This window comes from Molothrus aeneus, chromosome 11, assembly GCF_037042795.1.
Source record: "Molothrus aeneus isolate 106 chromosome 11, BPBGC_Maene_1.0, whole genome shotgun sequence".
NCBI classification, from domain to species: domain Eukaryota; kingdom Metazoa; phylum Chordata; class Aves; order Passeriformes; family Icteridae; genus Molothrus; species Molothrus aeneus.
The window spans coordinates 19,278,987-19,306,945 of record NC_089656.1 but is presented as its reverse complement, the minus strand read 5'-3'; the positions used below and the strand labels follow the sequence as shown (position 1 = coordinate 19,306,945).

Here is a 27,959-nt window from a genome sequence, read left to right as displayed (position 1 = left end):
CTTCTTGCTCCTCCCCAAGGTCCTGTGGTCTGATTCTTCGGTGACGTTGGTAACCAAATCTTCTGCTGAAGTGACCGAATTCATTTCAAAGGTAAAGACAATAAGAAAAACACTTTGAAAAGGAAAAAAATGTTTTGTCCCTCTCTCTAATTTTTTTCAGTGATACTTCTCAAAATGTGCCAAGAGAATTCAGATTGAATTTCATAAAATATTTCATTTATAACAGGCAGTGGCTTGAACCTCATAGAAATAACAAAACTTTTCAAGTTTAATTTGTCATATCCTCCCCCTTTAGCTGTCTCAGCTGTATCCAGAAGAAAACTTGGAGAAATTCATTCCCTGCTTAGCTGGTCCAGATTCATTTTACCTGGAAAGGAACCACATGGACCTGGAATCAGACCTGAGGTATGCTGGGATTTTGTGGAATTTTTATCTTGACACTGGGCTTCTTCCACTGAGAAAAAGAAAAAAAAAAACAGGAAATAGAAATATTATCTCCATATTCTAAATTACTTCAAAGAAATTAGAGCCTGATCCTAAGCTTTTTTCCTGGATGTTCCATTAATTCCAGTGCATAACAAATTTTCAGGAATTCTTTCTTGAGAAATACAGATGGTAATAATATTCTGTATTGAGCTTCCTGGAGAATTGATATTTCCTCATTCCTTGTGAAGAACAAATAGAGGATCACTGGTTTTGCAAAAGTTTGGTTTGGACTCAAAAATAACCAGAATTTTTTAAAACAACCACTCAAAACTCAGGAAAAAATAGAAGCCTGAATATTCACCCTTCTGTATTGAGGAATGGGTTGTGGGGATTTTTTTCCCCCTTTCACAGAGTTTTTATTTTCTCAGTCATTTTAGGTTGTCATTTTACTTTAATTTTAAAAAGTTAGGTATGTATTTAGGTATTATTAAATTGTTACATTTTTGGAAGTCTTTAACAGCTAAGAAATTTTTGAAGCCTTATCTTGTACCTCCTCAAATTATCACAAATCATCTGGCCATTATTTAATATAAACCATTATTTTAAATATCATCATCTGTAGCAGATCACATCAGGTTTCTCTTTCTAAATATGATTTTCCTAGGAAAATTGGAGTGACTTAAATTCCTTTCAGCTGCTACTGTCTTTATCTACACAAAACGAGATTATTGTAATATTAATATCATTCTGATCCTAATATGTTATTATTATAAAATCAAATGACACTTTAAAATATTAATTCACTTTATTAGAGCTTCTCCTTTCCACTTTTTTTTTTTTTTTCCCCTAAACTATGGTGGATGTTGGTTTTCCATAGGCAGCAGCCAGCAGGTGCATGCCTGGATTGTTTTTCATGGCAGGCAGCATTCCCAGTGCCTTGCAGTGCTCCAAGGAGACTTTGGGAGGCTGCAGGGAATGTGTGTGTGCCTGCTGCTTGGGAACAACAGCCTCTGCAAATCTGGGTTAATGGAGCAGCAACTGCCCTGCCAGGGCTCAGCTGCAGCTCTGGAGCAGGGGAGAAGCTGCTCCAAGGTGCTGCTCAGCTGTGAAATTCAGCACTGAACTCCGGGCTTTCCAGCTGGGAAACGCCTCTGGCTGTGCGAGGTGCAAAGCTTTGGGAAATTGGCTTTTTTTGGTGCAATCCCACAGTGGTTTGGGTTGAAGGGAGCTCAAAGCTCATCCCATCCCACCCCTGCCATGGCAGAGACACCTTCCACTGTCCAGCCTGGCTCTGGGCACTGCCAGGGATGCAGGGGCAGCCCCAGCTGCTCTGGGCACCTGTGCCAGGCCCTCCCCACCCTGCCAGGGAAGGATTTCTCCCCCAGTATTTTATCTAAATCCATCCTCGTCCAGCTCAAAGCTGTCCCTCCTTGTCCTGCCCCTCCATCCCTTGTCCCACAGGCCCCTGGAGGAGCTGGAATGCTGTTAAAGGGCTTTTTTCCCTTAGAAGAGGCACAGGGAAAATGTGACAGAAGTTTTGCCCTAAACTGCCAGACTCTGCATCTGCTGTTTATCTCCAAGAGGAGGAAATTCAATAACAGATCCATCTCTATTTTATATTCCTCAGGTTCCTGCATTTGAAAGGCAATTTTCAAGTTTACATTTGAACATTTTCTGCCTTAGAAGTGTTCAGGGTTGCTGAATGAGGGGTCTTTGCTGAAACACTCACCAGGGTTAAAACAACCTGGAGTAACAGGGTTTGGTATTAAGAATATCCATAAGTTTCCAGAATTCAGAATTGCATGGTGGGTTTCAGCTTTTCAATTTCCAATCTGACTTCCAAGTGTGTTGTCCAGAGTGCAATCCTGATGGATTTGGGAGGCTCTAACAGAGCAGGGCCTTTGTTTGCTGCAGGTACCTGGCCCCGTTCCCTTCCCATGTGGTGAAAAATGACCACGTCAGGAAGTTCTTCAGCACTTCATCTCCCTCACAGCAACTTCAGAGCTCAAGTGAGTTGAAATAAAGTTTAAAAATATATATTTTTTTTGTACTGCATTTCATAAACTGATGCCATTTGTGACTCTGTTCCTTGTTTCCAGATCCTGGCAACCCCTCCCTGTATAAAGTAGGAACTACGCTGGGAACATCTGGAAGGTGAAATATTTATCCTGTTTATAATTCATTCTCTTAAGGGGCAATTTTCATGTCCTCCGACAAAACCCAGACCACCTTCAAGGAGCCAATATTGTGGCTTCTTTTGCCACTTCCATATGGAAAGATTAAAAATTTCCATGGGATTATATCTGGGCTTCTTTACTTCTTTTTAATAATGCAAAGGCCGCTCTGTCAAAAGCTTTTTTAAATCACAGAGAGGCAGCAGAATATTTCATATCTGTGATTAGTGAAGGAAATTATTGAAAGAAAATTCTGTTGAAGGTGAAGATCAGCTTCCCCCTTTGCCAGAAGAGCCCTGTTTTACTGAGCTGTGGAGCAGGGCAGGTACAAATCCATGCCTTGGCTCCAACGGGGTCGTTTCCCCCAGAATTTCTATGAATTTTTCCCGATTTCTGTGGCCACAGCAGCTGATCTCTGGCTGTCACAGCTCATCACACTAAACCCAGGCCTGTTCCTGTTTTGCAGACCTATCTGTGGGGTGGCTGGAATTCAGTCTTCCCAGAGCCACGTGCAGCACTCGGCCGCTGCCCCCGCGTCTCTGGCGCACTGCTCGCACTCGGGCAGCGCCGGCTCCTCGCTGGGCTATCGCTCCCAGCTGGAGAGCTCCTCCCCTGCCATGCTGATGTCTTCCAGCCCTCAGACCCCTCAGACACAGGAGCAGAACGGGATCCTGGACTGGCTCAGGAAGCTGCGCTTGCACAAGTATTACCCCGTCTTCAAACAGCTCACCATGGAGAAGGTAGGGCGGGAAATGGAGGGAAGCAGCTTTTAATTATCCCCACCTTCTCCAGGCTGGGAACATCTGCACCCAGGATCACACAAGTTTCTGGCATGTGCTGGGGAGGTTTTCACTTTCTGAAAGCAGTAATGAATTGATGAAAACCTTCTTGCTGTTCTCACTCTGTGTTCTGTCCAGGGCTGTCCAACAGCTGCTGCTTCTCCCAGGCTTCCTCATGGAAGGCTTGGAGATCCAGCTGGGATGCTGCCTCAGCAGCTCTGCTTGGCTCCCTGGACATCCTTTTGTGTGCAGGAGATACCTAAATATGTTGATTTCTCTGGAATTCTTCTTGGTTGATTTTTCTCCCAAAATATTTGGTTATCCCTGTTTTAAGAACTAGATTTTCAGAGACATGTGGCATGAATATGAACATGAGTGAGTGAGGTTTGTTTCCTGCAGAAATTCCTGTGGAAAAATCATCTCTTATGTCTTTGCATTGCAAGAGTCCCAGATCACACCTTGTGTGCTGGATTTTGTCTCAACAAGGTTTTGGAGCATTTTCCCAGCTCCGGTGGGAGATTCCTTGTCCTCTTTCTTTTGGCCTGGAACGCCCTCCAGTGGAGGGAGGGTTGGGCTGAGCTTTGTGCTGCTTTGGAATATTTTATGGATTTAATTTCAATCTCTTACCAGAGGCTTCTGATTTAATTTTCTTCATTATAAGAAGGGAAATATACTGGGGTTTTTTTTTAATCTTTAATAATGTAGTAAAACTCTGTATTCCAGTCTATTTTTAAAAAAGCAAATATTATTATGCATACTTCATTGCCTTTCATTTTAATTACATCATAATATAAATGTCTGTATCTATCTACATTTTATTATTAAATTTATTATTGGTGTATATTTTTGCTCCACTTTTGTGGTAAATGACACACTGAGAAAACTGGAGTGATTTTCTAAGATCCTTAAATTCACTGATAGCACCAAGTTCTATTTTAATTTAATTCTATTTTAATATGTACATGAGTTATTTCATCCTTATTGTGACTGGTTAATTCAAGCACACACCTAATTAAATTAAATCTGCACATTTCTTCCTTTCATGCCTGTCCCCCACACTTTCCTTTTACACTATAATTGAAAACTGGAGTAGAGAGTTTCTTTGAATTTAAAAATGGTTTTAAAGTTGGCTTTTGGAATTACTCTTCACTAAAAAAGGGAATAAGAATATTTCAGGATATAAAACTAAACATATTTTTTCTTTCAAAGTTTCTGAGTCTTACTGAGGAAGATCTGAATAAGTTTGAGTCCCTCACCATGGGAGCAAAGAAGAAGCTCAAGACCCAACTGGAGCTGGAGAAGTAAGTGAGGGCTGGGTGAACTTCTTTTATGGTCAAAAAATGCAAATTTTACTTCCCAGAGCAGAAACCTGCCATGATTCCCATGGAGATATGGATGATGATTATCTCCATTACTAAACAATAGTTAGCACTTTGTGGTTTACTGCTGCCTCTTCAGGGTTGTGATAAGGATACCAAATCTTTAAATCTACAAAATACACACATTGTGTTTAGGTTTTTTTAAACTTGTATCACATTTATTGCAGAGATGTTGGGCTTCCCATCCACTTGACATTGGTGGGAGCTGTTGGCTTTGCAATCCCAGGGGATGCACTCCCAAAGTCAGGCCTGTTTTTTCCTAGCAAGTGACAATTTTTTGGGCTCCAATCCACATGGATGGAGCACAGCTACTTCAGGAGCTGCCTCAGTGTCCCACAGTGCCCCCAAGCAGCTGTGACAGCCCTTTGGGGACACTGATGCAACAGATTGTCCTGGTTTTTGCATCTCCACTGACAGGAAAGTGTTTATTCTGCAGCTGCTGCTGTTCCTTACAAAGCAATTAGAAATCCAAATCTGTGCCCATTTTTCAGAGCTCCTTGGCAGCATTTATCAGCAATCTTAGTTTCTCCAGAGTTTGTTTGGAAAACTTGGGACTGTGTTTGTTTTGTCTTTGGGTTTGGGGTGTGCTGACATAATATGTGACAGAATTTTAGAGTTTAGTCAGGGTTTGGTGATGTTTTACCCTGGACAAATAAGAGCATAGTGTTGCAATCAGATGGCAAATAGTCCAAGCCTAACTGCTGGCTGTTCTGGTCAGCACTGCTGTGATTTCCAAGTGTTTCCATTTGAAATGGGCACAGCAGCAGTGCATTGTTCAATGGGCTTTGTCTGCTTTGGGTTCATTCAGAAATGAATTTATTTATGGTTGTGTTTTAGCCAGTTTCTGTCTCTTCACGCTTCTCTCCATCACCCTGTAGGGAGAAGTCAGAGAAACGGTGCCTAAACCCCTCCACACCTTCCTCAGTGACCAGCAGTGGGGTGGCCAGGGTTCCCCCCACTTCCCACGTGGGGCCTATCCAGAGTATCCGGGGCAACCACGCTGCAGGTAAGGGGAGCAGGGGACCCTGCTGTGCTCAGCTGTGCCTGCTCGAGGGTCAGCTCCTTCCTGGGCTGCTGCTTCCCCAAGCTTTATCTTCCAAAAGCCATTGGCTTCACGGGCAGCAAGCAAAAAGTCTGATTTCAGTGATTATTGGGGGCAGTAAAAAGTGATTTTTCCATGGCTCTGGTGGGAATAGGGCAGCTGCTCTGTTCCACTTGTGATGTATCCCTGTAACTGCTGAGCATGGCCGTGTCCTGCTGAGGTGCTGCCAGTGTCACCTGCGTGTCCCCTGTCCCTGCAGAGCTGCGAGTGGACGTGGATCAGGCAGCCCACCCCCTGCCCAGGGAGGGCAGCTCCTCCGAGTACTCCAGCTCCAGCTCCAGCCCCATGGGGATCCAGGCACGCGAGGAGAGCTCGGACAGCGCCGAGGAGAACGAGAGACGTAAGCAGAGCCCCGCGGCCGCGCCCCCTGCCCCGCCCAGGGCTGTCCTCACCACGCCTCTCTCCCCAGGCCTGGAGCTCCACCTGGACGCCTCGGACAAGGAGAAGCCGGTGATGCTGCTGAACCATTTCCCCTCGAGCTCTGCCAGGCCCACGGCCCAGGTGCTGCCCGTGCAGAACGACGGCGGCTCGGGCCCCGCCGGCCACCACGCGCTGCCCATGCAGATGCTGTCCCCGAGCCCCTCGCACATGGCCCCCATCCGCATGCTCGGCTCCATGCACAAACCGGAGCGCGGCTCCGCCGACATGAAGCTGCTCTCGTCCTCCGTGCACTCCCTCTTGTCTTTGGAGGAAAGGAATAAAGTGTCTCCGGGCTCGAGGGGCAGCATAAAGATGGAGAAGGGCTTTGGGAACGCCGTGGTGGATGTCATGTCCGCGTCCTCTCCGCACCAGCCCCTGCAGGTGCTGTCGGGGGGTGCCGAGAGCAGTTCCCCCACGTCCACCATGAACTTTGGGCCTCGCACCAAAGTCGTCCACGCTTCCGCTCTGGACAGAGTGATCAAACCAGCCCAGCAGCCAGGACTCATAGTGGAGACGAGCACTGCTGCCACGGTGACGTCCAGCACAGTCTTCCATGTGGCTCGTCCGCCCATCAAACTCCTGGTGTCGTCGTCTCTTCCCACCGACTCCACCATGGCCGGACAGACTTCCTGCTCCAGTAATATGCAAATAACGGTGTCCCCTGCAATAATCAACCCCCGGACTGCTCTGTACACAGCCAACACCAAAGTTGCCTTTTCTGCCATGAGCAGCGTGCCCGTGGCGCCCATGCAGGGCAGCTTCTGCGCCAACAGCAACGCGGCCTCCTCCAGCAGCCACCCGTCCCCATCCTTCACCACCATGGCCAACCTGCCCAGCTGCCCCGCGCCCAGCTCCAGCCCCACGCTCTCCTCCGGCGCCGACAACAACTTCTACAGCAGCAGCAGCAGCAGCAGTAGCAGCAGCGGCGGCGGCGGCTCGTCCGGCAGCGTCCCCGTCCCCAACCAGAACCACCATCACCACCACCACCAGCAGCCGCCGCCGCAGCCCCCCGGCTGCATGGTGTGCAGCTCCTGCGGCTGCAGCGGCAACTGCGGCTCCAGCGGCATGACCGTCAGCTACGCCAACTATTTCCAGCACCCCTTTTCAGGACCTTCCATGTTTACTTTCCCTTTCCTGCCCTTCAACCCGCTGTGTAGCAACGGCTACATCAACACGCAGCAGTACAACAGCAGCACCACGTTCCCCGTGGTGCACACGGCCTACAACAGCGGCCTGGCCCCCGACTCCGTCATGGCCGGCCAGTCCACCTTCGCCGTGCCCCCCATGCAGAACTTTATGGCGGGCACGGCCGGGGTGTACCAGGCACAGGGGATGATGGGCAACGGCAACGGGTCAAGCCACAAAAAAAACGGGAACCTCTCCTGTTACAACTGCGGGGCCAGCGGGCACAGAGCTCAGGACTGCAAACAGCCACCCATGGATTTCAATCGGCAAGGTAAAGGCTGGGGGGACACACAGGGTCCTTTCCTGTGTGTAGAGTTCAGGCTGATGTTTCCAGCAAACCGGTTCATTCCTTTCTTTGGGATTGTTTCCTTCGGGCCAAGTTACGGCCGATGTTTCTTCAAGTGGCTCGTGGCTGCGTTTGGGTGACGCTTTGGAACGGTTGGCTCTGGGTTTGGAGTAGGATCCAATCCAGAGTGTGGCCTTGAGACCTGCCCCTGGGGTCTGATGGTGTCTGGAAATCTCTGGCTTGTAAAACTATTTTGTTATCAAAAGTTGATGGTGTGAGCTATTGCCAAATTTCAGGCAGCCCCATGAGGATGACTCAGATGAGGCCCTCAGCTGTGATCTGTGGGGTTGGCACTGTTTTTTGGGGAGGGAAGAAACCTCAAGGAAGGGAGGGAGCTGCTGTGGACAGGTTGCAGCAGAACCACTGTTGCTGCCTCTGCATTGTCAGCCAGGTCAGCTTCAGTCATTATTGCAAGTTTCCCTGGAAGTTTAGAAACTGAAATCTCTGTTCCTCTTCCCTTCCTCCCAACACAATAACCTGAGTGAAGAATTGCTGTTCAAACCCTCCCTGAGAGGGTGGGCAGGCCCTGGCACAGGTGCCCAGAGAAGCTCTGGCTGCCCCTGGCTCCCTGGAAGTGTCCAAAGCCAGGCTGGACATTGGGGCTTGGAGCAGCCTGGGCCCGTGGAAGGTGTCAGGGTTGGAACTGGATGGACTTTGAGGTCCTTTCTCACCCAGACCATTGTGGGATCCTGTGATTCCATGAAACAAAATTGTGCCAGCCCTAAAATTGCGCTCAAATTCCAGTGATTCATTCCATGGGTAGGAGGCAGCAGGTTGGTTTGGGAAGCCCTGGGAGGTGACTGATGTGTAACCCCTGTGTCCCTGTCCCTGTCCCAGGTACGTTCAGGCTGAAGTACGCCCCTCCCTCGGAAAGTCTGGACTCCACAGACTGAGCTTCCCCAGCTGGCCCCACGATGCTGTAAAGCCATGGAGAGCGACGGAGATCGAACTGCAGAACTGAGACGTCCAGTTGCTGTTAAGCTTAATGTATTTTTTAATCCAAAGGTGCTTTACTTTATTAGACTAGGTAGAAAATCTAGCTTAGGGGTGCAGCCAACCCAGTTTTGATTGCCAAATTCAAGCTTTGTTGTTGGAGCTCCTGACTCCGCGTCCTCGGACCGATGGATGGACAGGTGGATGGATGGATGGATGGATGGATGGATGGATGGTGGAGCTGGCCAGCTGCAGTTCCTGCTGGAAGTACAACATCCCCTGTACTTTTTTGGCTGGAGAATGTTGCCACAAATGGACTTTTCCAAGGTGAAAGGCCTGACTCCAGGGCAGCTCTGTTCTGAGGTGGAAGGTAGGAGTGGCCAGAAGGACTTTGGCACCCCTGGGCTAGGTAAAATGTCTACTTTTTTTCAAAAGTGATCAGGCACTAATCTCTGGGATTTTTAAGGATTGCACTACAGAAGAATGTAAAACTCTTCAAGCTTTCTGCACTTTTAGCAGACAGTGTCACTCTGAGACCAGTGCAAGAGGCAAAGAAGTTCCAACCTTTACAAATTGGCACCAGCAGGCTTACGGGACTTAATTCCACAATAAAAATCCTAAAAAGTCTCTCTTTTCCCTTCCAAAAGAACACACACGGCAGTTTCAGTTCCTTCTGGAAACAAACTCGTGCTTCATTGTCTCACCTACTACTAGCTAGTGCTGGCTTCCCAGCACTGGAATAAACTTAGTTTCCAAGGGTCCAAGTCCCAGAGACTCCAGAGTCATAAAAGCTTCAAGGATATTTTCCTGTAATACACAAAACCTTTACGTCCTGTTACTGTATATAGGTCTCTTTCACAGAAACCTTATTATTCTGCTTTTGTAAATGAATTTTAAACCATCCTAAAAAAAAAAAAAATCAAACTAAGAACTCTGGCAGCAGAGTTGATAAGCTTTTGCTTTACTTTATATGAAATACCCTTTGGCTCCTACCCCAGGATTCAGGAGTGGTGGGAGTCAAACATGTAAAAGGTAGTAAAAACTTCATTATTATCAAGACTTGGAAGGATTTCTTGTCGGCCTCCTTCGTTGCAGTAGGTTGTAGGTGAGTAGCTTTGGTGTTAACTACTTAGTCCATCATTTGTGGGTGACAAATCTAAATTAGGACTCGAGAGGAAGCCAAACCCATCTCGAACTGCTAATTTGAAACACTTTGGTCCTGTCTGGTTGAAAGAAGATCCTAATCCTCATGGCTCTCCCCCCTGGGAATATGACAGCATTAAATGGGTGAGGCCTCCTCTGTAAAAGTGTCTGACAGAGAGGAATTTGCATCCTGTAATTTGGGAGACACCTTTAAAGTCTGAAGCCTTGTTTACACTCGGAGGTATTCCTGACAGCAGGATGAATCCATAGGATTGGCTTGGGAAGTCCTCTGGGAGCAGGAGGGTTTGGAGCTGCCCCGGGAGCTGGGGCTGTGGGAGGGGGCAGCTCAGCCCTTCCTGGGCCCTGCTCATAGGAAAGGGACATTCTGGGCCATCCCTGTGTCCCTGCCTCTCCCAGGGCAGCCTCAGCCTCGTGGGATCATGAGCATCAGGAGAGCCTCGGGAATGTGGGTGGGCAGAACCAAACTGGGCCCAGGGAGGGATCCAAAACCTCAATTTGCAGAACAAACAAACAAACAAACAAAAGATACCTTTATTGCTATGCAATAAGAACCCCCTGATTTGTGTATCCCCAGTCCAGCTCCCTGTTGGCTCTGCCTGCGTTTGAGGACGTTCCCTGTGTTCCCATGAACAACCTTCAGACCTACAACACTAAAGGGATGAAAACTGACAATGCAATTTACTTTGCCTTAATGAGCTCAAGACAATGGTAGGAACAGTCTGTCCCACTGCATCATGCCCAAGGAAAACGTGCAGTTCCATGTTTACTATTTGCAGCTTTGAGGGTCTCTCCAGTGGCCTGGAACATGTGCTGAAAGCCAAACTTAGTGTTATTATTATTATTGTTGTTATTATTATTTTTTTCACTTTTTTTAAACAGTATTTTAAAATTGTATTTAAAGAAACTGTATTTCAACACACATGTGAGTGTTCAAAAACCCTCTTGAAACAGCAAAAAACAGCAGCAGCAAAAAAAAAAAGTCATTTCTGTACCGGTTGTGTTTTGTTTTACTGCCCAGGGCTGGGCACAGTTGCGTCTGATCTTCCTCACAGAAAAAATCATATCAAAAGGACTGTAAAACTGAATGTCTGTCCAGCAAATTGTTTCATTCCTTTCTCCAGAGCTTTCTTTAGGCTCCTTTCATGTGTGTAGAGTTCAGGCTGATGTTTCCAGCAAACTGTTTCATTCCTTTCTTTGGGATTGTTTCCTTTGTGTCAAGTTATGGCTGATGTTTCTTCAAGTGGCTCATGGAACGGTTGGGTCTGGGTTTGGAGTAGGATCCAATCCAGAAGGACCTGGAGGCAACACGAGTGTCCGAGAGGAAAATCTGGTGAGCCAGCAGCAACCTCAGAGCCTTCCCCAAATCCCAGTGAGCTGGGGCTTCAGACCTGCCAGTGAACACCCTCCACTCTGTACCCAGAACAACCAAAGTTGGTAAGTCCGAACAGAGCACCTTAATTCCATAAAATTATCCTTAATCTCTTCTTCAAAGGCACAAATCCATCTTTTTACCCCTTAAAAGTACGGCAGCTTGGGTGGGAATAGTAGAGTTCCAGCTGCCCTGCCTGAAGGAAGCAGTTCTTAAACCCTATTTTTGTACATTGAAAGATGGAGATTTCAAAGAATGTTATTTAGCCCTATCTTTGTCCTGCGAGTATAAAAGGAATTAGTTCTTCAGATGGATTTCACTGTGGAATGGGAATGATTTTTCAGTGTAGGAGGGAAGGGAATCCCCAGTGATCTCCCTGCAGGGGCAGGAGAATCAGTGAGGAGCCTTTCCCAGGGGAGGGAGCAGTGGGTGGGGCAGTTCCAGCTGCATTTTCCATTCGATGATGGAAAGACTCAAAATAGGATGGAATTTCCAGTGAACTCCTCCTCACCCTGCAAATTAAGCATTAATAAATATCCTGGGCTCGACCCTAACAGGGAGTGCAGAGAGGGAGGAGAGGGAACTGAGATACTGATCAGAGGGTTCCACCTGACTTCTATTGAAAACCACATTTGAACCAATACTAAAGTTTATCAGAGCTGGTTTTTATCCAAACCAGCTCTGTCACACTCAGCTTTTTGTGAAAATTTTTCATTAAATCTTCATTAAATCTTGGCAAATTAAGCACCAGACTTCCCAGAGTAAGAGTCCAGCAGCAGGCCTTGGCCATGCCCCCACATCCCAGAGATATCCCGGGATGAGCCAGGCTGGGGCTCGATCCTCCCTCGATCTGTGGGGCAGCAGAGCTGTGCCAGAGGGACCCTGGGAGTGCTGGATTCGGGCTAGTCTGGAACACCTGGAAATGGGATGAGTATGGGCAAATCTGGACAAAAATCCATGTATTGGAGTTTGGGAGAGTAGGAATCACTTTGGCTGGTTGAGGCCCCACAGCTCTTGTAATAAACCCTTGGAATTACCCATTTGTTCCCTGAAATTTTGTGATGTACACAAGAACTGTGTTGGTACTGAAGCAGAAAGCAAATCCCGTGTGTTTTCAAGTGCAGATTAACAGCTTCTCTTGGACATAACTTTCCATTAGGAATGAAGGAAATTCCTGCTCCATTTGAGCCATTTCTTTTACTTCGATCACTTCTAGTATTACAAATTCTGCATGTAACTTTATAAATATTTTAAATAGTTTTGTAAATATTTAATATTCAGCTAATTTGATTTTGAATTGTAAATGTCAAGTATTCTGGTATTGGGATTTTTATGTTTTATTATACTTTGTTAAAAGTTAAATTGTACATTTTTAGAATGTTTTTATCTGAGTAAATTTAATGTATGGAAAATAAAGAGTTAAACAGAATCCCTTGGTATTGGCTTTCCTTTTAAAGGGATTCAGCTGTGTGGGGGCTTCTCCAGCTTGGCAGCAGCAGAGAATTATTTTTAATTCCTTTAATTAATTATTTTGCTGTGAAAATGCCTAGGAATAACCACACGAGCCGGAATTAAGTTGGGATGTAATCCATCCATATCAGCACTGTATTAATTTTAAAAAAGCAACATTTGTACAGGAATATCAGTCGATCACGTCGTAATTACAAGTACAGTTGTCAGTTACGAGTTAAACGAGTTCTTACACGAACAGAACTAAACAGAGAACAAGCTGCATCGAAAAGTTCACGTCGGAGTAAAAACACAAAGGACAATAAAAAACGGGCAGGGGGCCCCGGGAAGAGGAGATGCATGCAAAGAGTGGAGGAGGTACGAGGTGGAGGAGGCACAACGCGCGCACCCCGCGCAGTGCCGGCGCTGTAGTATTGCTTCTGTCCCCGCCAGAGCCGGTGACAGCGGGGACACACGGACACCGCGGGGATCCCGCCACGCCTCGCTGACAGCACTAGAGAAACACAGGTTTGTCCCACGGGAGAGCTCCCCTCTCTCCAGAGAGCACAGCCTGCTCCCTGCCCGGGACACGGGAGCCTCCAGCCGTGCCACAAATCATTTGTTCGTCAACTCTGGGCAGCCGCTCCCGGCCCTGAGCTGCTCCTCCCGACTGCCAGGCACGGGAAGGGCCGACCTCCGGGCTAGGGGCAGGATCCTATGGATCACTGGAAGCCAGCTCAGATGAACACACAGGGATTGGGAATTCGTAACAGACTGGATTTATTTCAGTGTTACCTGTTGGGGTGTGCATTTTACAGTTAGACACTTCCTACATCTACGATAAAGCTGTGGTGTTTGGTATGAGTAATCCAGAAAGCGGCGCCGCCCCTGAGCGTGCGGTGCCCAAAAACCGGAGACACAAAGAGTTGTCCTTCCCCAGCTCACCCCGAGCACTTGCCTTCACTCCCTGCAGCACTGACACGAGTCTGATGGAGCTGCAGAAGAAAAAGCTCCCCTTTGGAACATTAAAATGCATTTGCTCTCATGAGAAACCTTCCCATTTAAAACCAAAAAATTTAAGGAATCGTAGGGAGATTTTCCAGCAAACTCACGGGAAACACTTTAGTTCCTCTCTGGTGCCTGTTTGCTCGTTAAAAGTAAATCGAGTGTCCCTTTCTCTGCAAGTGTCACATGCACAATTGGGCTCCTTTCGTCAGGTCCAGACCTGTAAATGTGCCTGTGTGGAATATTATTAGGGCAGGTTTCAAAGGTGGAGGTGCTCGTCTGTACTGTTTAATAGTCACAAACAAGGCAAGGTGAGATGAGACACCTGCTAAAGCAAGACTATGCTAAGGACTGAGAGCGTAGGTGACATCCGGTTCTTTCCCTGGGGGGTGTGTGGGGAAGAGTGGGGGTGATGGCCAAGGGTCAACCCAAATCCTGGGCTAGGCCCAGCGGCGTGTCCTAGGCGGAGGCCGGCGCTCCGAAGGTCTCCTGGGAGGCGTAGACCATGTAGAGGAATCCATCCTCGTCCTTCTCGCTCTCGTACACCTCGGAGATGGGCGTGGAAACGCTCACCATGCTGTGCCCGTTCACCAGCAGGAAGAAGGCCTGGTTGGAGTTCAGCTGCAGGCGTCGCCTGGGCAGGGGTGAGGGGAAAGGGGGGACAAAGGACAGATGGCAACGGACAGTCCTCAGCAGCAAGGTCACAGCAGAGAAGCAGGGAGTGGTTTGGGGTGGAAGGATTTCAATAAAGCTCATCTCATTCCGGCCTCTGTCATGGGCACTTTTCCCTGCATGTCCCCACCCAGCCCTGTCCCTCAAAACTGGACTGAATTCCTCTGCTAAATCCAGGCAGGTACATCCACTGGCAGAGCCCCCTCTCAGGGGCAAAGCTGCACCCCAGAAGGGCATTGAACTGGAGGGACTGGGAAGAAGCACCCCATAACCAGGGACCTGTGCCTTGCAGCTCACTGGAATGAAAACCCAGAGATCCTTAGGAAGACTGGGAAAGACAGGCAGAGCTTCCTTGCAAAACCTGGGCAACTTTTAAACTCACTTTGTCACCAGCTCTGTAATGGCCTGGCTTTAACCTTGGAGCATCTTGCTCCCTTCTCCTCCTCCCTCCCAGGAGAAGCATGGTGGGAAGGGCAGGGAGCTGCAGAAGCTGCCTGGCACAGGAAACAGCTGATTTCTGGATTTCCCTTGGATCATTCCAGCTCAGGGGAAATGGGTGTTGCTGCTGAACTGCCTCCTGCAGAGCAGGTCTGCAGAGAGCAGCTCTTCCCACTGGATCAACCAAGTGAGCAACAGCAGCTCAGGAGTGTGGAGCTGCCACCAAAGCAAGCAAAGAATAGATCAGAAGAGCTTCCTGCTGCTTCCACTCGCTGCTGAGGGGCAGCAGCAGCTGGAAACAAGGATTTATTTAGCTCCCAACCACAACCCTGGACAGGGACCCTTCCAAAGCCAGGCTAATCACTCCAGAGACAGCAGGCTGAGGGAAGGCAGCAGCTCTCCAAGGTTTGGGAAGGATGGGCTTTGCTGTGCATCACTGGAGCTGGCTGAGGACCAAGTGTGGCCGGTACCAAGTTATTTATTAACAGAAAAGGCAGAGAAAAAAGGTGAGAAAATCCTTCAGCCTGCAGTTAACCTCTTTGCCCAGGGGCTTTCACGTTCCTGAGAAACTCTGGAAGACTTGAGCAACCTGGTTCCTGTCTCCAAAGCCCTCTCTGCCTTTCTTCCTCCTGCAGGAGCTGGGATTTGCCTGTGACAGTTTTTGTTTGGACACCCTGGACAACTCCCACAGCCCATGGCCTCCACAAACCAGCTCCTGCTGCAGCCTGACCAGCTCAAAACAAGCTCTGGTTTGCTGCTCACTTCTGGAGAACCCCTCCTAATCACACACTGCTGCTGAGCCAGCAGAGATGCACTTCTAGCAGAATTTCTGACCACACAACTTCCACTCGGGGCTGTTTCCCTCTGCCTTTCCTGTAAGCTGAGCAAGCAGGGGCAGAAACACCCTGGCCTGAGCTGGTGTTTCCCAGGCCTCAGTGCTGTCACTGAGGGAAACCTCAATTCCCAAAGGATGTCAGGAGCATCCCCAAGCAGCAGCCAGAGCAGAGCTCTGGCTCTGAGCCCAAACTCCCCTTCCCAGTGGGTGGGAAGAGGCAGCCACTCCCAAGGGGGACTCCATGGCAGAAGAGAGGAGGCATCCCAAAATAGCCAAGGCAGAAGGACCCATGGCAGCCAGGGATTCACAGCCCCACACTCCTCCTACAGCTCTGGGAATGTTATTTCTCTTGGAGGCAGACTACCAGCCCAGCTCTCTTCAGAGTGGGGTTTTTCCAGCAAAGCAAAAGGAAAAGCACCTTCTCCTGATTTGTCCTAGTGCTCATTAGATGGATTTTCCATTTAGACCTCCCAAGTGCATCAGGGGGGGAATTAACAGAGCATCACAGTCTGAGGTGGATCAGTTGACACTGGAATCCCAGCAATACTACCTGATAATTTTGATTAGCTCGCTCATGTTGACATGATCTGGCACCAGGAACTTGGTCTTATCCAAAACTGGAAGCTGCTTCTCCCCCTTGTACCTTTCAATGATCACCTGAGAAGAAACACAAAAAGCAGAAGATGTGAAAGGCAGGAACAGTGTCTGGTGCTCTCATCTCCCCCCTCCCAGCTCCATTTCCCTTCACCTGTGAATGCAGCATCTCCAGTCTGAAAAGCAGCAATTCATGGTTGGGCTCAACTATCTTAAAGGCTTTTTTTCCAACCCAAACAATTCTGTGTTTCCGTGAGAATTAATTACCTCCACGTGCTCCTCTGTTCTGTTTGCAAGAGCCACTGCACAGAGGGGTAACACACAGGGATTTTACAGCACACATCCACAGCTTCAATGCAATTTTAAGAGAGTTCCTTTGCTGCAGTCATTTAACCCAGCAACAAGGAAATACAAGGAAAGATGGAGCCCACTTCCCTCTAACACACTGCAGTGGCTGACCAGGGGTTTGTGCTGCCATGCAAGTCTGCCAGATCAAGCAGTTGTCTCTGGAATTTCTCCAGTTTCAGGCCATCTCTTTAAGAACCACCACTCTGCTGTTTCATTCACCTCCCATGGTTCCTTCCAATAGATGAGAAAAAGCTACTTTGGAAGGGTATGAAACCTCCAATTTCCAAATAAAGGAGAAAATTTCCTCAAGCACGCTCAGGAGGCAGTAACTCTGCCAGGACTGCTGTGTAATAACCACTTAATTCACAGAGAAACTGCAGATTTCCCAATTTAAGGAACACCCTGCCCAGCAACTGAGGGTAGCTCCTGCTTTTGAGAAGTGATCTCAGAAGTCGTGTGCTCCTGTTTCCAGGGCCATGTGGGGTTTGTTGATTTCCAGTCACCAGGAGCTACGTGACACCAGTCCCTTGGATCCTCTCCATGCTCACGGGGTCTGGCTGTGTTGATCCTAAAAAGCTGCACAGGTGAAGAGATGCTGATTGAATTCTACCACAGAAAGAGCCTTACATCACTTGAAATAAATGCTGGCTCATTCTGGGTAACAAAGCCCCACTATTTTTAAGCAGTAGATATTTCTACCAGCAGAATGGAGGATGTTGACAGCACAGGAGGGATTTATTATCTGGTGTGACATTGCCACCTTATCTCATCCAGAACTGCTAATGACAATAACGAGGCACTGACTGGCCCAGCAAGACTCCAGGGATCCCAGCAGGGATAGCTGGGAGTTTGCATCATCACATCTCCAGCAAGTTCCTTAGGCACCTCTGAATTTTTGGTTGGAACCTGTCCATGGCTGACTTAAAAGTGAGGGTTTTGCTATAAATCCCTGGCTTTCAATCTGTGGTCACAGAGCTTGGGGACTATGGCTAAGTGGTCTCTGAAAGGTGAGGGGAAAAGCAATATTTGTCAGGAAACAGATTTGCAAGGAAAGCACCTTTTGGGAAAATGAAACCTTCCAAAAAAAGTCAGAAAATCCTGCTGTGAAGTATTCCTTGTTCCCCTGCCCAACTGCACAGGGAAGCAGCAGTGGCAGCTCCAAAGTGAAGGAAGGAGTTTAAAGCCCAAGAAAAGCTGAAAACCTTTCAGTTTCTGTTTCTACAGCAGCTTCTGTCAGTGAGCTTGCTCTGCGAGTGGGGCCAGTTTGCAGCAGTTGGTTCACAGCAGAATTTCCACACACTGAGGTCACCAAATCCCATCACAGAGCCAAAGGCTGAGGGTCCCATTCAGTCCCCTCTGCTGAAGAACTCACCCGTGACAGAACACAATCCATGCCTTTTGCTTGTAGGATACTCTCTGCATTTTAACTTTAAGGATGCAGTAAATAAAATAAAATACAAACTTGGGCAGCATTTGGAGCTGAGCAGCTGAGGAGTGACAGGGTGAGGGGTGATATCCAATGTGAGCTGGACAGCCCAGCAGCATTCCTGGAGACCTGAGCACTGGCCCATCCCAGCAGAAAAACATTTCTGTCCTTCCCAGCACAGGCTGATGAGCAAATCCATATCTGCCTCTACACTCCTGTCTACTCTTCTTGGTGAGCCTCTGAAGACTCTTAATTCAGAGGAGAAAACCACAGAGAGAGGAGCTGAGTGCTCAGGAGGATCTCAGAGCTCAGCTGGGGTGTGGTTTTCTTCCAAGTTACAACACAAGTGCAAATCTCCGGAAATGCCACTTCCTCCAGCCCCTGTGAGCACCTTGCTGCACCACACCAACCGTGAGAACTGCTGCCTGAGAATGCTCCTGAAATCCAGGCTCAGCCGCCCTGAACTGCCAGGTTTTCATGTGGTCTCCTCAGGACAGCTCTTTCACAGCTTTCTAACTGCTAAAAAGACCATCAGGCTGGAAACTGAAGTAAAAAAAAATTAGAAGAACTGGACTTACTGGTATTTTAGTGGGATGCTGATCCCGAATCAGTCGTACATCTTCCACTCTTTGTTCTGCAAGGGATTAAAAAAAAAAACAACTGTTTAAACGTTCACAGTTAATGCTGTTATTTCCTTATTTCTCCACCACTGAACAGAAGGACCATGTGTCAGGAAAAGCCAGAAGAGGAAATTCAGGCAAAGCAATTTCCAAATGGGCCACCACTATCAGGAGTACAAGCTCTCCTGTGACAGCTGATCCCCTGCTCCTTAACCCAAGGCGACAAGCGCTGTGTGCCCCCGCCTGGCACTCCTAGAAAGTGTTAAAGGAGATCCTTTCCTCCCCACACCCCTCACTTTCTGCCCACTGAGGCACACATTTAACCTCACACAGTTAAGGCCTCAAATTACACCACCCAAATGAAAAACTAAATACCCTGTGCTATTTCTGTCAGGTCCCAGAAGAGGAAATGGTCAACAATTATTTGAGCCCCGGGACTGGCCCAAGCCTGGCAGCATCAGCTTTCCTTGTGTGCTCTCCTGTTACCGAATTCCAGGTTTTATTTTGACTCGGCCTCACCCATTGTTGCAGGAGCTGCTGGACCTACACATTTTGCCATTCTCCGTGCCAGTTTTCAGGATAAAGTTCAGCTCTCCTCAGGAATATTAATAGAACAGCTATCATGAACCTGGCTAAAGTACACGAGGCAGAGTAAACAGCCCGGCTGCTTTCAGGGGCCGCCTCGTCTGTCTGTCCCCTGCCTACTTTCAGATTCAGTGAACTCCATTTCAAGCCCTCTGTTCTGCAGCAGGACGGGGCTTTCCAGGCTGTTTTCAGGTTCCAAACAGCTCGGAGAGAGATGATTTAGTGTTGCATCACGGCTTGAAGACACACCTGCCTGGGGAGAGAAGCACTTAGGCCAGCTCCCCGTTGGAATGCTAATGGCAGGACACTCAGCAATAACATCCCTCCGTCTGTGTTTGGGCCCATGGAGCACATCCTCCTCAGGAGCCCGGCAAGGAATGCAGCTCCCTGAATCACCCTTTGGAGCTGCAGGTGAATCAAGCAGAACTCAGGCAAGGAGCATGCAAAGCCTTCACCTGAAAGCCACCTCACATCCCGAGCCACATTCCCACAGCCCAGCAGGAGAGCTTCAAGGGCAGAGAGCTCCACCTCGTTAGAATACTTTTTAAGATTAACCAAAAACACAAAAGATACGTGGAGAGAGTGAGACCAAGCATCCACCTGGCAAGCACTAACTTTTCAGCTGGAACAGGTTTGTTCACAGCAATGTTATTCAGCAGAACTCCCTGGAGTAGAAGGAACATAAACCGGGCAAATCATAGAGATTATTGTGTGTGGTGTGTTCAAAATCAGGCCCCAGTCAGCCACAGATAAACACTGTTCTCTGACGACAGTAGTTGCAGTGGCAACTGCTTGGCTGCCATCCTAGCTGAACTTAATACCTGCAACAGAGGCTGCTGACAGCCGATGGGGTCAACAACAGTTTTGGAAAGCTCTGAGAAAAGGGGTGGCATAAACACAGACTTTTGTCAGACCCACATCCTCTCCTCTTCCCTGCAGGGAACAGCTCACATTTAGCACGACAGCAAAGGCAAGGGTGGGCACATCACAAAGCTCTCTTAAGCAGCTTGACTCTAACCCAAAGGCAGGAAGAAAGGAAAATCTGGATCAATTACTTCCACCAATTCCATCTCACGTACGGGATTTTATAGTTCATGCAGAAATAGGTTACGCTGCCAGTTCGTGTTACCCTCGCAGCGCTTCAGCCTCCCTCCCTGACACACATGGGCAGATCCCGAGCCCTTTGATTGCTCCGGATCCATCCTGAGCGCACACACAGGAGCGTGCCACGGCTCTATCGAGCCTGCTCCTTCTCCAAAGGCACTAATCTCATTTTCCCAGCCATCATTACACAGCTCTTTTCGATGCCCTGCTAGTTTTCAACAGCCAAACAGAGACAGGAGCCACACGCCCCGGTGCAGTCGCGGCTGCCCGGGTGGAGAATTCCCCTCCCCGCGCCAGGCACCGGCTGCCAGCGGAGCTTTAATGCCGCTGCCACTGGCGCAGAGGCCGCCGGACACTGAGCAGACACCGGAGGGAAGGGCAGGCCCAGCTCCTGGCACACGCACCGAGGATGTTTCCAGGCTCCTGGGAGTTTTGCAGTCGATAATAGATGATGCCATTAAGAGATCTCCCCACCCCAAGCACAGATCTCCTCAGCCGGGCACAGCACAGCTCGCCACACCACAAAACCCCCATGTCCCGAACCGCCCGGGTAAACAACCCCGGAGCACGGGCCGGGTTTGACTCCGCCGCAGCGCCGAGCAGGCCGGGACACCGGGGCAGCCCCGGGCCCGCTCCGCCCGCGGGTCCCCGCTGTCAGCCGGAGCCGCCCGCGGACCCTCGCTGCTCCCACCGCCCTCGGCCCCCTCCCCACCGCGGCGATCCTCCCGCAGCCCGGCGGCACCGGCAGCTCCGGCGGGCCGCACCCCGCCGCGTCCCTCCCCGGGGCGCTCACCGAAGGTGCGGCGCTGCTTGAAGCTCTTCTCCGAGGGCATGGCGGCGTTCGCTCGGCCCGGGCCCGGCGGCGGCTCTGCGCGGCGGCAGCGGACACCTCCGAGTGCCGGCGCCCGCCCCCCGCGCCGCCGCGGCCGCTCGGCCGTCAGCTGACAGCGCGTCAGCCGGGCCCCGCCTCGCCCCGCCGGCATCTTGTGTGTGGCACGGGGCAGCGCCGGCATGGCCGCTCGGTGACACACAGACATGGTGCTGGGGGAATGTCACGGTGCCCTGGCGGTGCTCCCGCTCTGCGACACACGGCCATGGCCGCCTTGGTGCCAGGCCGTGTTCTCCTCAGTGACACAGCCATGGCCGCCTCGGTGTCAGGCTGTGTTCTGTTTAGTGACACAGCCATGGGCACCTCGGTGCCAGGCCGTGTTCCTCATTCAGTGACACAACCGTGGCCACTTTGCTGCCAGGCCATGTTCTCCTCAGTGAGGCCATGTTCCTCATTCAGTGACACAGCCATGGCCACCTCGGTGCCAGGCCATGTTCCTCATTCAGTGACACAGCCATGGCTGCCTCAGTGCCAGGCCGTGTTCTCCTCAGTGACACAGCCATGGCCACCTTGGTGTCAGGCAGTGTTCTGTTTAGTGACACAGCCATGTTCTCCTCAGTGAGGCCATGTTCCTCATTCAGTGACACAGCCATGGCCACCTCAGTGCCAGGCCATGTTCCTCATTCAGTGACACACAGCCATGGCCACCTTTGTACCAGGATGTGTTCTCCTCAGTGACACACAGCCATGGCCACCTCAGTGCCAGGCCGTGTTCCTCATTCAGTGACACACAGCCATGGCCACCTCAGTGCCAGGCCGTGTTCCTCATTCAGTGACACACAGCCATGGCCACCTCAGTGCCAGGCCGTGTTCCTCATTCAGTGACACACAGCCATGGCCACCTTTGTACCAGGATGTGTTCTCCTCAGTGACACACAGCCATGGCCACCTCAGTGCCAGGCCGTGTTCCCCTTCAGCCAACAAAAAGAACAATCTCCCCAGGAAAGTGGTGGATTCCCAAATGTTGGGCACTTTTAAGATTCAGCCATCTTGTCTAGAGGGTGCTTTTGGCAAGAAAGGTTGGGCCAGATGATCCTTGAGGTCCCCTCCAACCTGGTATTCTGTTATTCCATTATTCCATGAACTCGCTGATGGCCACCTTGGAGTGGCCCACAATGTCCCCTTCAACATGACCGCTTAAACACTTTTCTCCATACAAAAGTGCAATTTCAATGATCTGTCACCAGTTTGCCTTCACATTGACATGGATATGGGTAGAGTTTACAGTGGAAGAACAAAATTTCAGGAGCAGGTGCTCCGATTCTCTTGGAAGCCACCCCCCGGTCTCATGCGGTTTGTGAGGAATTGATTAAATCACAACTTCAGTCACAGATACCACGTTGTGAGTAAAACTGCCCAACTGTTTCCTGCTTAGCAGCTTTCTGACACAAGCTGTTGGCTGGAGCCTTTCAGCTGCATCTCTCTCTCTTTCTCTCTCTTTCTCTCACATACGTTCCTGGCACCGTGGTTTGAATTTAAGGACGATTTTGCATCAATAGGGCACAATCTCGCTGTACAATCCAGAGGACAGGGAGCTGTGACCAGGATTGTCCTTAGGGGTACAGGGAGAAGGACAGCTCTCTAACTATCTTAGAGATTATCAGTGGTTTTGCATTTTTGGGGTGGAGCAATGCATTGAAGTTGGAGTGAATCTCCACTCACACAAAGGAATGAGAGTTCATGACCTAATTTTGGGATTCAGGGTCACGCAGTTCCGGTGGCCTGTCATTATGAGGCCATTAAAGATGTGACTAACAAGGAAATACAGCCCTGAGGTGTGTGTTTGCTCTGTCCATCACATCACGGCACTATCCAGGGATAGCAGGTGAGACATGCATGACCAGCAGAACACTGATACATCTGCAACTTAAAACACCAATCCCAAATTTCTGTCTCAACAGGATTCTTCTTTATTTAAATGCCTGCCTTTAAAAAAAAAAAAACACAATTTCCAGGCTGAGGAAATTCCACCATGCTCTGGGAATTGTGTCTGAGGGCTGAAGGCAGGAGGATGAAACCACATAATGTTATTTTGGGGGTGTACAGGTGCATCCTGGTGTCAGGGCTGACAGTCCCGGGCTCTGTGTGCCGTGTGGTTTGCATCCACAAGCCGACTGTTAGCAGGGCTGCAGCTCGGGCTGAAAGCATCCATATGTTGCTTGGGGAGAGCCACAATCAGAGTATCTGCTGACAGGCTGGGCTATCACATGCTCCTCTCATAAATAATCTGCAGAGACTGTGAGAAGGAAACTTAGATCCACACCGAGACTCGCCTGACCTTTCCCTCCTCAGCTCAGCCCTCGCCCGTGTCTGCGTGTCGACAGCACAGACAGTTGGCGAGTCTGGATTTGAGGAAGGTGTTAAGAGCAGTTGGAATGACAGCATGGACATAGCCTTTGGGATCAGCTCTGCCTCAGCACAGCTCCCCAGCCCTGCTGAGAAAACACTGCTTTGGAAAATGCTTTGGCTTCAGACAGCGCTGGAACAGAGCCCTTCAAAAATGGAGCCACAGAGCGTTTTTATCCTGGCCTTAGAACACTTTATAAAGCATTTAGGCTGAGGAAGAGGAGACTTAACCCAAAGGGGACATTACATTGTCTTCAAATATGCAAAAGGTTTCTGCAGAGCGGGAGGGAATTAGCTCTTTCCTGCTTGCTGTGGGACCAGGATGAGAAATAATGAGCTTACAGCTTGGAAAAGGCCATAGAAATTAGGGACTGGGATAAGGGTAAGAACTGTTGAGCACCAGAAGAAATTCCCTTGGAAAGAAATGGAGTAATCACCTTTGGATGTTTTTATTTAATGAAAAATTAGTAAAACATCTGCTCTGAAGAGTTCAGGGAGAATCATTCTGATCTCAGGGAAAAGGATGGGGTAAATAATCCCCTGCAATCCCTGTCAGCCCTAGTTTTGCATGAGGCAAAGGAGATGTGATTTCCCAAATTTGCCAAGCAGGTTAGAGCACAGGCTGGGTTTGGATTCCAGCTCAGATCCTCCTGTCTGCACCTAATAAATACTAATACTTAATAAATACACCAGACTAAATACTAAATTAGAAAAAAAAAAAAAAAGCACCACATGTTTTCCCAACTGTTCTTTCTTCCACAAGGTTGGGTTGGTGTTTTTTTGTTAAAAATCCAGTATGAACAGTGACTTCAAACCATGGCTGATATTCACAGCATTTCCCTTGGGAAAAACTCCCACTTTTCCTATTTTTTTCCCACATTTACTGCCTCACAATGAAACGAGTGTATTTCACATTCAGAATAATAAATCATCCCCTCATTTTTCTGGTACAACAGGACTGAAAAGGCTTTCTTTTTTTTTTTTTTTTTTTTTTTTTTTCCAAGGAACAGACAAAGCTGTTCCTCTGCAGTGCTGCACCCTTCCTGGAAGACAGTGCTGTGTGTGGGGCTGGGAGCTCAGCAGCTGTCAGCAGTATTAAATTCACCAGGAACACAGAGAGAAAAGCCCCATAAAACAAAAGGAAGGACACTGTGCTGATAATAACTTGCATTTCAACCTGAATTAAAATACCTCCCCTCAGTTCTTTGCTCACAAATTGTTCTTATCGATCCAGCTCAGCTCAAGATTAATGTGGGTTTGGTTTCTTTATAAGTGTGCAGCCATTACCCAGCTGCTATTGGAGATTTTCAGGCAGAATCTGACGGTAGAGAATTGTTTGCAGTGCCTTAAAATAACTCTTCTGGGAAGTTTTCACCTGAAATTTGCCTCAAGATGGTGGCTACCCTTAAGAACAAATTCCCACACTTCAAATTTCACCTTCTGAATTAGGAGAACTTAAGGAAGAAGTGGTGAGAATGTCCAAATATCTGTTTTGGGGGTAGAAAAGTGTGATTTGAGAGAAGTGAAGCTAGAGAGGAACCCCACATTTTGCCTGGGTGGGTTTTCTCTGAGGTCAGACAACAGCTGAGCCCATCCCTCAGTGGGAGCTCAACACTGTCTTTTGGAATACCACATGTTCTAGACTATTAGACACACTTGTTTTGGATGGTAAATCCAAGCTAACACACAGATGTGTGCAATGTCATCACAAAAACATCACTTCCATAGAATGTTTGGCTAAAAACTCCCTGTACTTCCCCTGCGAGAAGGATTGCCCAAGAGATCATTGCTGGGTACCATAACTGACATCAGATCCTGCTGTTCCAGCAAACAGCTCTTGGCTCCAGGATCAGGTTTGAAATGGGAGATGTTGCTTGATGGAACACGGTGAATCAGTTGGTGTAAGCAGCACTGAGCTGTGTTTGTGTACTGATTTCACTCACAAAATCTATAACACCTTGGCAAGCAGCAGCGACAGCGCGGGAGGCGGAGCAGGGAAACCGTGGAATAACCCGGCGTGGAACAAGGTCTTCCCTGGTTTTTGATACTCCTAGGATTAAAGCAATCCCCCACGTGTTCGAATATTAACTGAGCACTGCGTTGCCTGTGGCTCAGGAAACACTGTCCTTGCTGAAGTTGAGAGGTTCTGTGGGCTGCCTGGGGTTGCACAACCACGGAGCAGCAGCCAGGAATAGCACCCCAACACCTGGCCCCTCCAGAGCAGGAGAATGCTTCTGCCAGCTGAGCTGCTCCAGGTGTTGAACAGAACTAAATTGTTCAGGCTGCACTGGAGTCAAAGCTGGAGGGACAAGAACTGCTTGTGGCAGAAGTGTTGTGATGTCTTGGGTGACTCCAGACGCTCACAGCCTTTAGACTGACTGATTCCTCGTGGAAGCAAGGACAGCACGTTGGAGAAAGATCATACCCTCTTCCATAAGTCATAGAATCATGGGATGTTTGGGGTTGGAGGTGATCTTAAAGGTTTGGCTTGGAAGGGACCTTAAAGCTCATTCTGTGCCACCCGCTGCCATGGGCAGGGACACCTTCCACTATCCCAGGTGGCTCCAGGCACTCACAGCTTCTCTGGGAACCCGCTCCAGGGTCTCACCACCCTCCCAGGGAAGAATTCCTTCCCAATATCCCATCTATCCCTGCCCTCTGGCAGGGGGAGCCAGTTAAAGAGAGGGCACGGAGCTCTGCTCTAAAGCAGAAGGAGGTGACCAGTTCCTGAGCCATCAGAAGCTTTTCTGCAGTGCTCTGGATTTTCCCTGAAGAGCCCAGCCTGTCCAATGCTGTTTATCCTGCAAATCTGGTGAGATCAATGTCCACAAAGCAAGGAAGTGGGAAATCATAGACCCAGGACAAGAAGAGCTGTTTTCCAGTTTAAAATACGCACATGACAAAAACCAAAGCAAAACTCTTCAGCCTTTCTATTTGGGATATTCTTTCTTTGATGTGTCCTCCCTTCAAGGATGGGAGCAGTTTTTTAGGAGGCAGGAGCAGTCTTTGTTTTTTATTACAAAGCAGAAATCTCAGTGTAGGCTCCTGCCAAAAAAACATGCTGCAAATACTCTCTGTGGCAAACAGAGCTTGCAGACAGGGTTTGTTCATCTGTCTCAGCCTGCCTTGCCATACTTTTCTGTCCCTCTTGCCAAATGGAAAATAAATCATTCTCCCCTCGCTGTTCTGGTTATAATTGGCTGGATATGCCATCAGCTGGCTCATCCCTGCTCAGAGCCTGGGAAGGCATAAACACTTCCAGGATTACAGAAAATGAGGACACTAACTTTGGGACCCATCCAAAGCCCTTTAGTGAGCGTGAAGACTAATTGACTACAGCGAGAGCTGCATCAGCTCCTTAATTGCTGAGGGGAAATGAAACAATAACATTTCCCCTTTCCCTCCATCCTTTTCCAAGAGCCCTGTGGTAAGGGCTGCGAGCTGCCTGCCTCAGACAGCAGCACTGGAGAGCTCCAGGCCATTACTCGGGAATGTTTTCCAAGGAAGGTGCTCAGACAGTGCCACAGAGGATGGGAGATGATGATAAGGCACTTTTCCTGTTTTCCCTACTGTCACAAACAAAGCTGCTTGATTCAGATAATGGATTTGGTGAGATAGGGGAGAAAGCAGCAATTTTAGGCTTTGATGACTGAAGTTGAAGGTGATATTCAGTTACAACCACCCTGCTGCACACCAGGTCTCCACCTTCTGGGCCTCAAGGACCTTGGATGTGCCCAGGCTCAAAATCTATTGTGTGTTGCTCCACAAGAACAGCACTGGAAATTGGAGACAGCAATTGTTTCTCCTCTCTGTTGTGATGAAGGGCTCCTCTCTGTCCTGTTAGAAGGGGAAACATGGTGACTGGGAGCACTGGGAGCTTTGCCTCAGGCTTTGCTGGGCTCTGGCTGACATCAGGGTGGGATGGAGGTGGGCACTGCCTTCTCCCTTTGCCCTTCCTGATCTGCAGGAAATCAGCACAGGGCAATGGAGCTCTGTGGGAATTGGCATGGATTTGTGATGGGCTGTCCATCACAGCCCATCCCAGTCCTGCCTTCTGCTGGCTTGGACTGGAAAGGGGGTCAGTGGGCCAAGGGAAGGCTGATGGATGAGAAATGTGGCTCAGCACCCACAGAGCCAAGACTGTGGTGTCAGGTTATAGGGGTCAGGTGGGTGAGGGAAAGGAGAGAAGGTTGTAGGGTGATTAGGCAGCAGGAGCATTCAGTGGGAAAGGAGAAAAAAAAAGAAGTTCAGATAAAAATACAAAAGCAAAAGAGGGGAAAGCATGTGTGTGCTGTAGACTGCCGTGGTTCTGCTGCAGGCAATGTCACCCAGGACATCTTTTGTTTCATTCACACAAAAATCCTTGCTATC

At 48.9% G+C, this 27,959-nt stretch overlaps 2 protein-coding genes across 2 annotated transcripts in view; one reads left to right on the top strand and one right to left on the bottom strand.

Annotated features, from left to right (window-relative positions):
- The window catches only part of ZCCHC14 (zinc finger CCHC-type containing 14), a 51,829-nt gene extending 39,123 nt beyond the window's left edge, over positions 1–12,706 (top strand). Inside the window, exons 4-13 of the mRNA XM_066557566.1 lie at positions 20–91; positions 296–405; positions 2,341–2,435; positions 2,526–2,580; positions 3,067–3,340; positions 4,589–4,680; positions 5,637–5,764; positions 6,060–6,200; positions 6,270–7,736; positions 8,649–12,706. Of these exons, the coding sequence (XP_066413663.1) occupies positions 20–91; positions 296–405; positions 2,341–2,435; positions 2,526–2,580; positions 3,067–3,340; positions 4,589–4,680; positions 5,637–5,764; positions 6,060–6,200; positions 6,270–7,736; positions 8,649–8,704 (2,490 nt within the window). The 3' untranslated portion in view covers positions 8,705–12,706. The remainder of the gene's footprint in view (positions 1–19; positions 92–295; positions 406–2,340; positions 2,436–2,525; positions 2,581–3,066; positions 3,341–4,588; positions 4,681–5,636; positions 5,765–6,059; positions 6,201–6,269; positions 7,737–8,648) is intronic.
- Positions 12,707–12,848: 142 nt separating this feature from the next.
- MAP1LC3B (microtubule associated protein 1 light chain 3 beta) lies at positions 12,849–21,279 on the bottom strand. The gene is made up of 4 exons (XM_066557558.1): positions 21,147–21,279; positions 18,623–18,678; positions 16,227–16,333; positions 12,849–14,365 (listed from the first exon to the last, which is right to left on the bottom strand). Exons 1-4 carry the CDS (start codon positions 21,184–21,186, stop codon positions 14,191–14,193), a joined length of 378 nt encoding a protein of 125 aa, XP_066413655.1. The 5' UTR covers positions 21,187–21,279; the 3' UTR covers positions 12,849–14,190.
- Between the last annotated feature and the right edge of the window lie 6,680 nt (positions 21,280–27,959).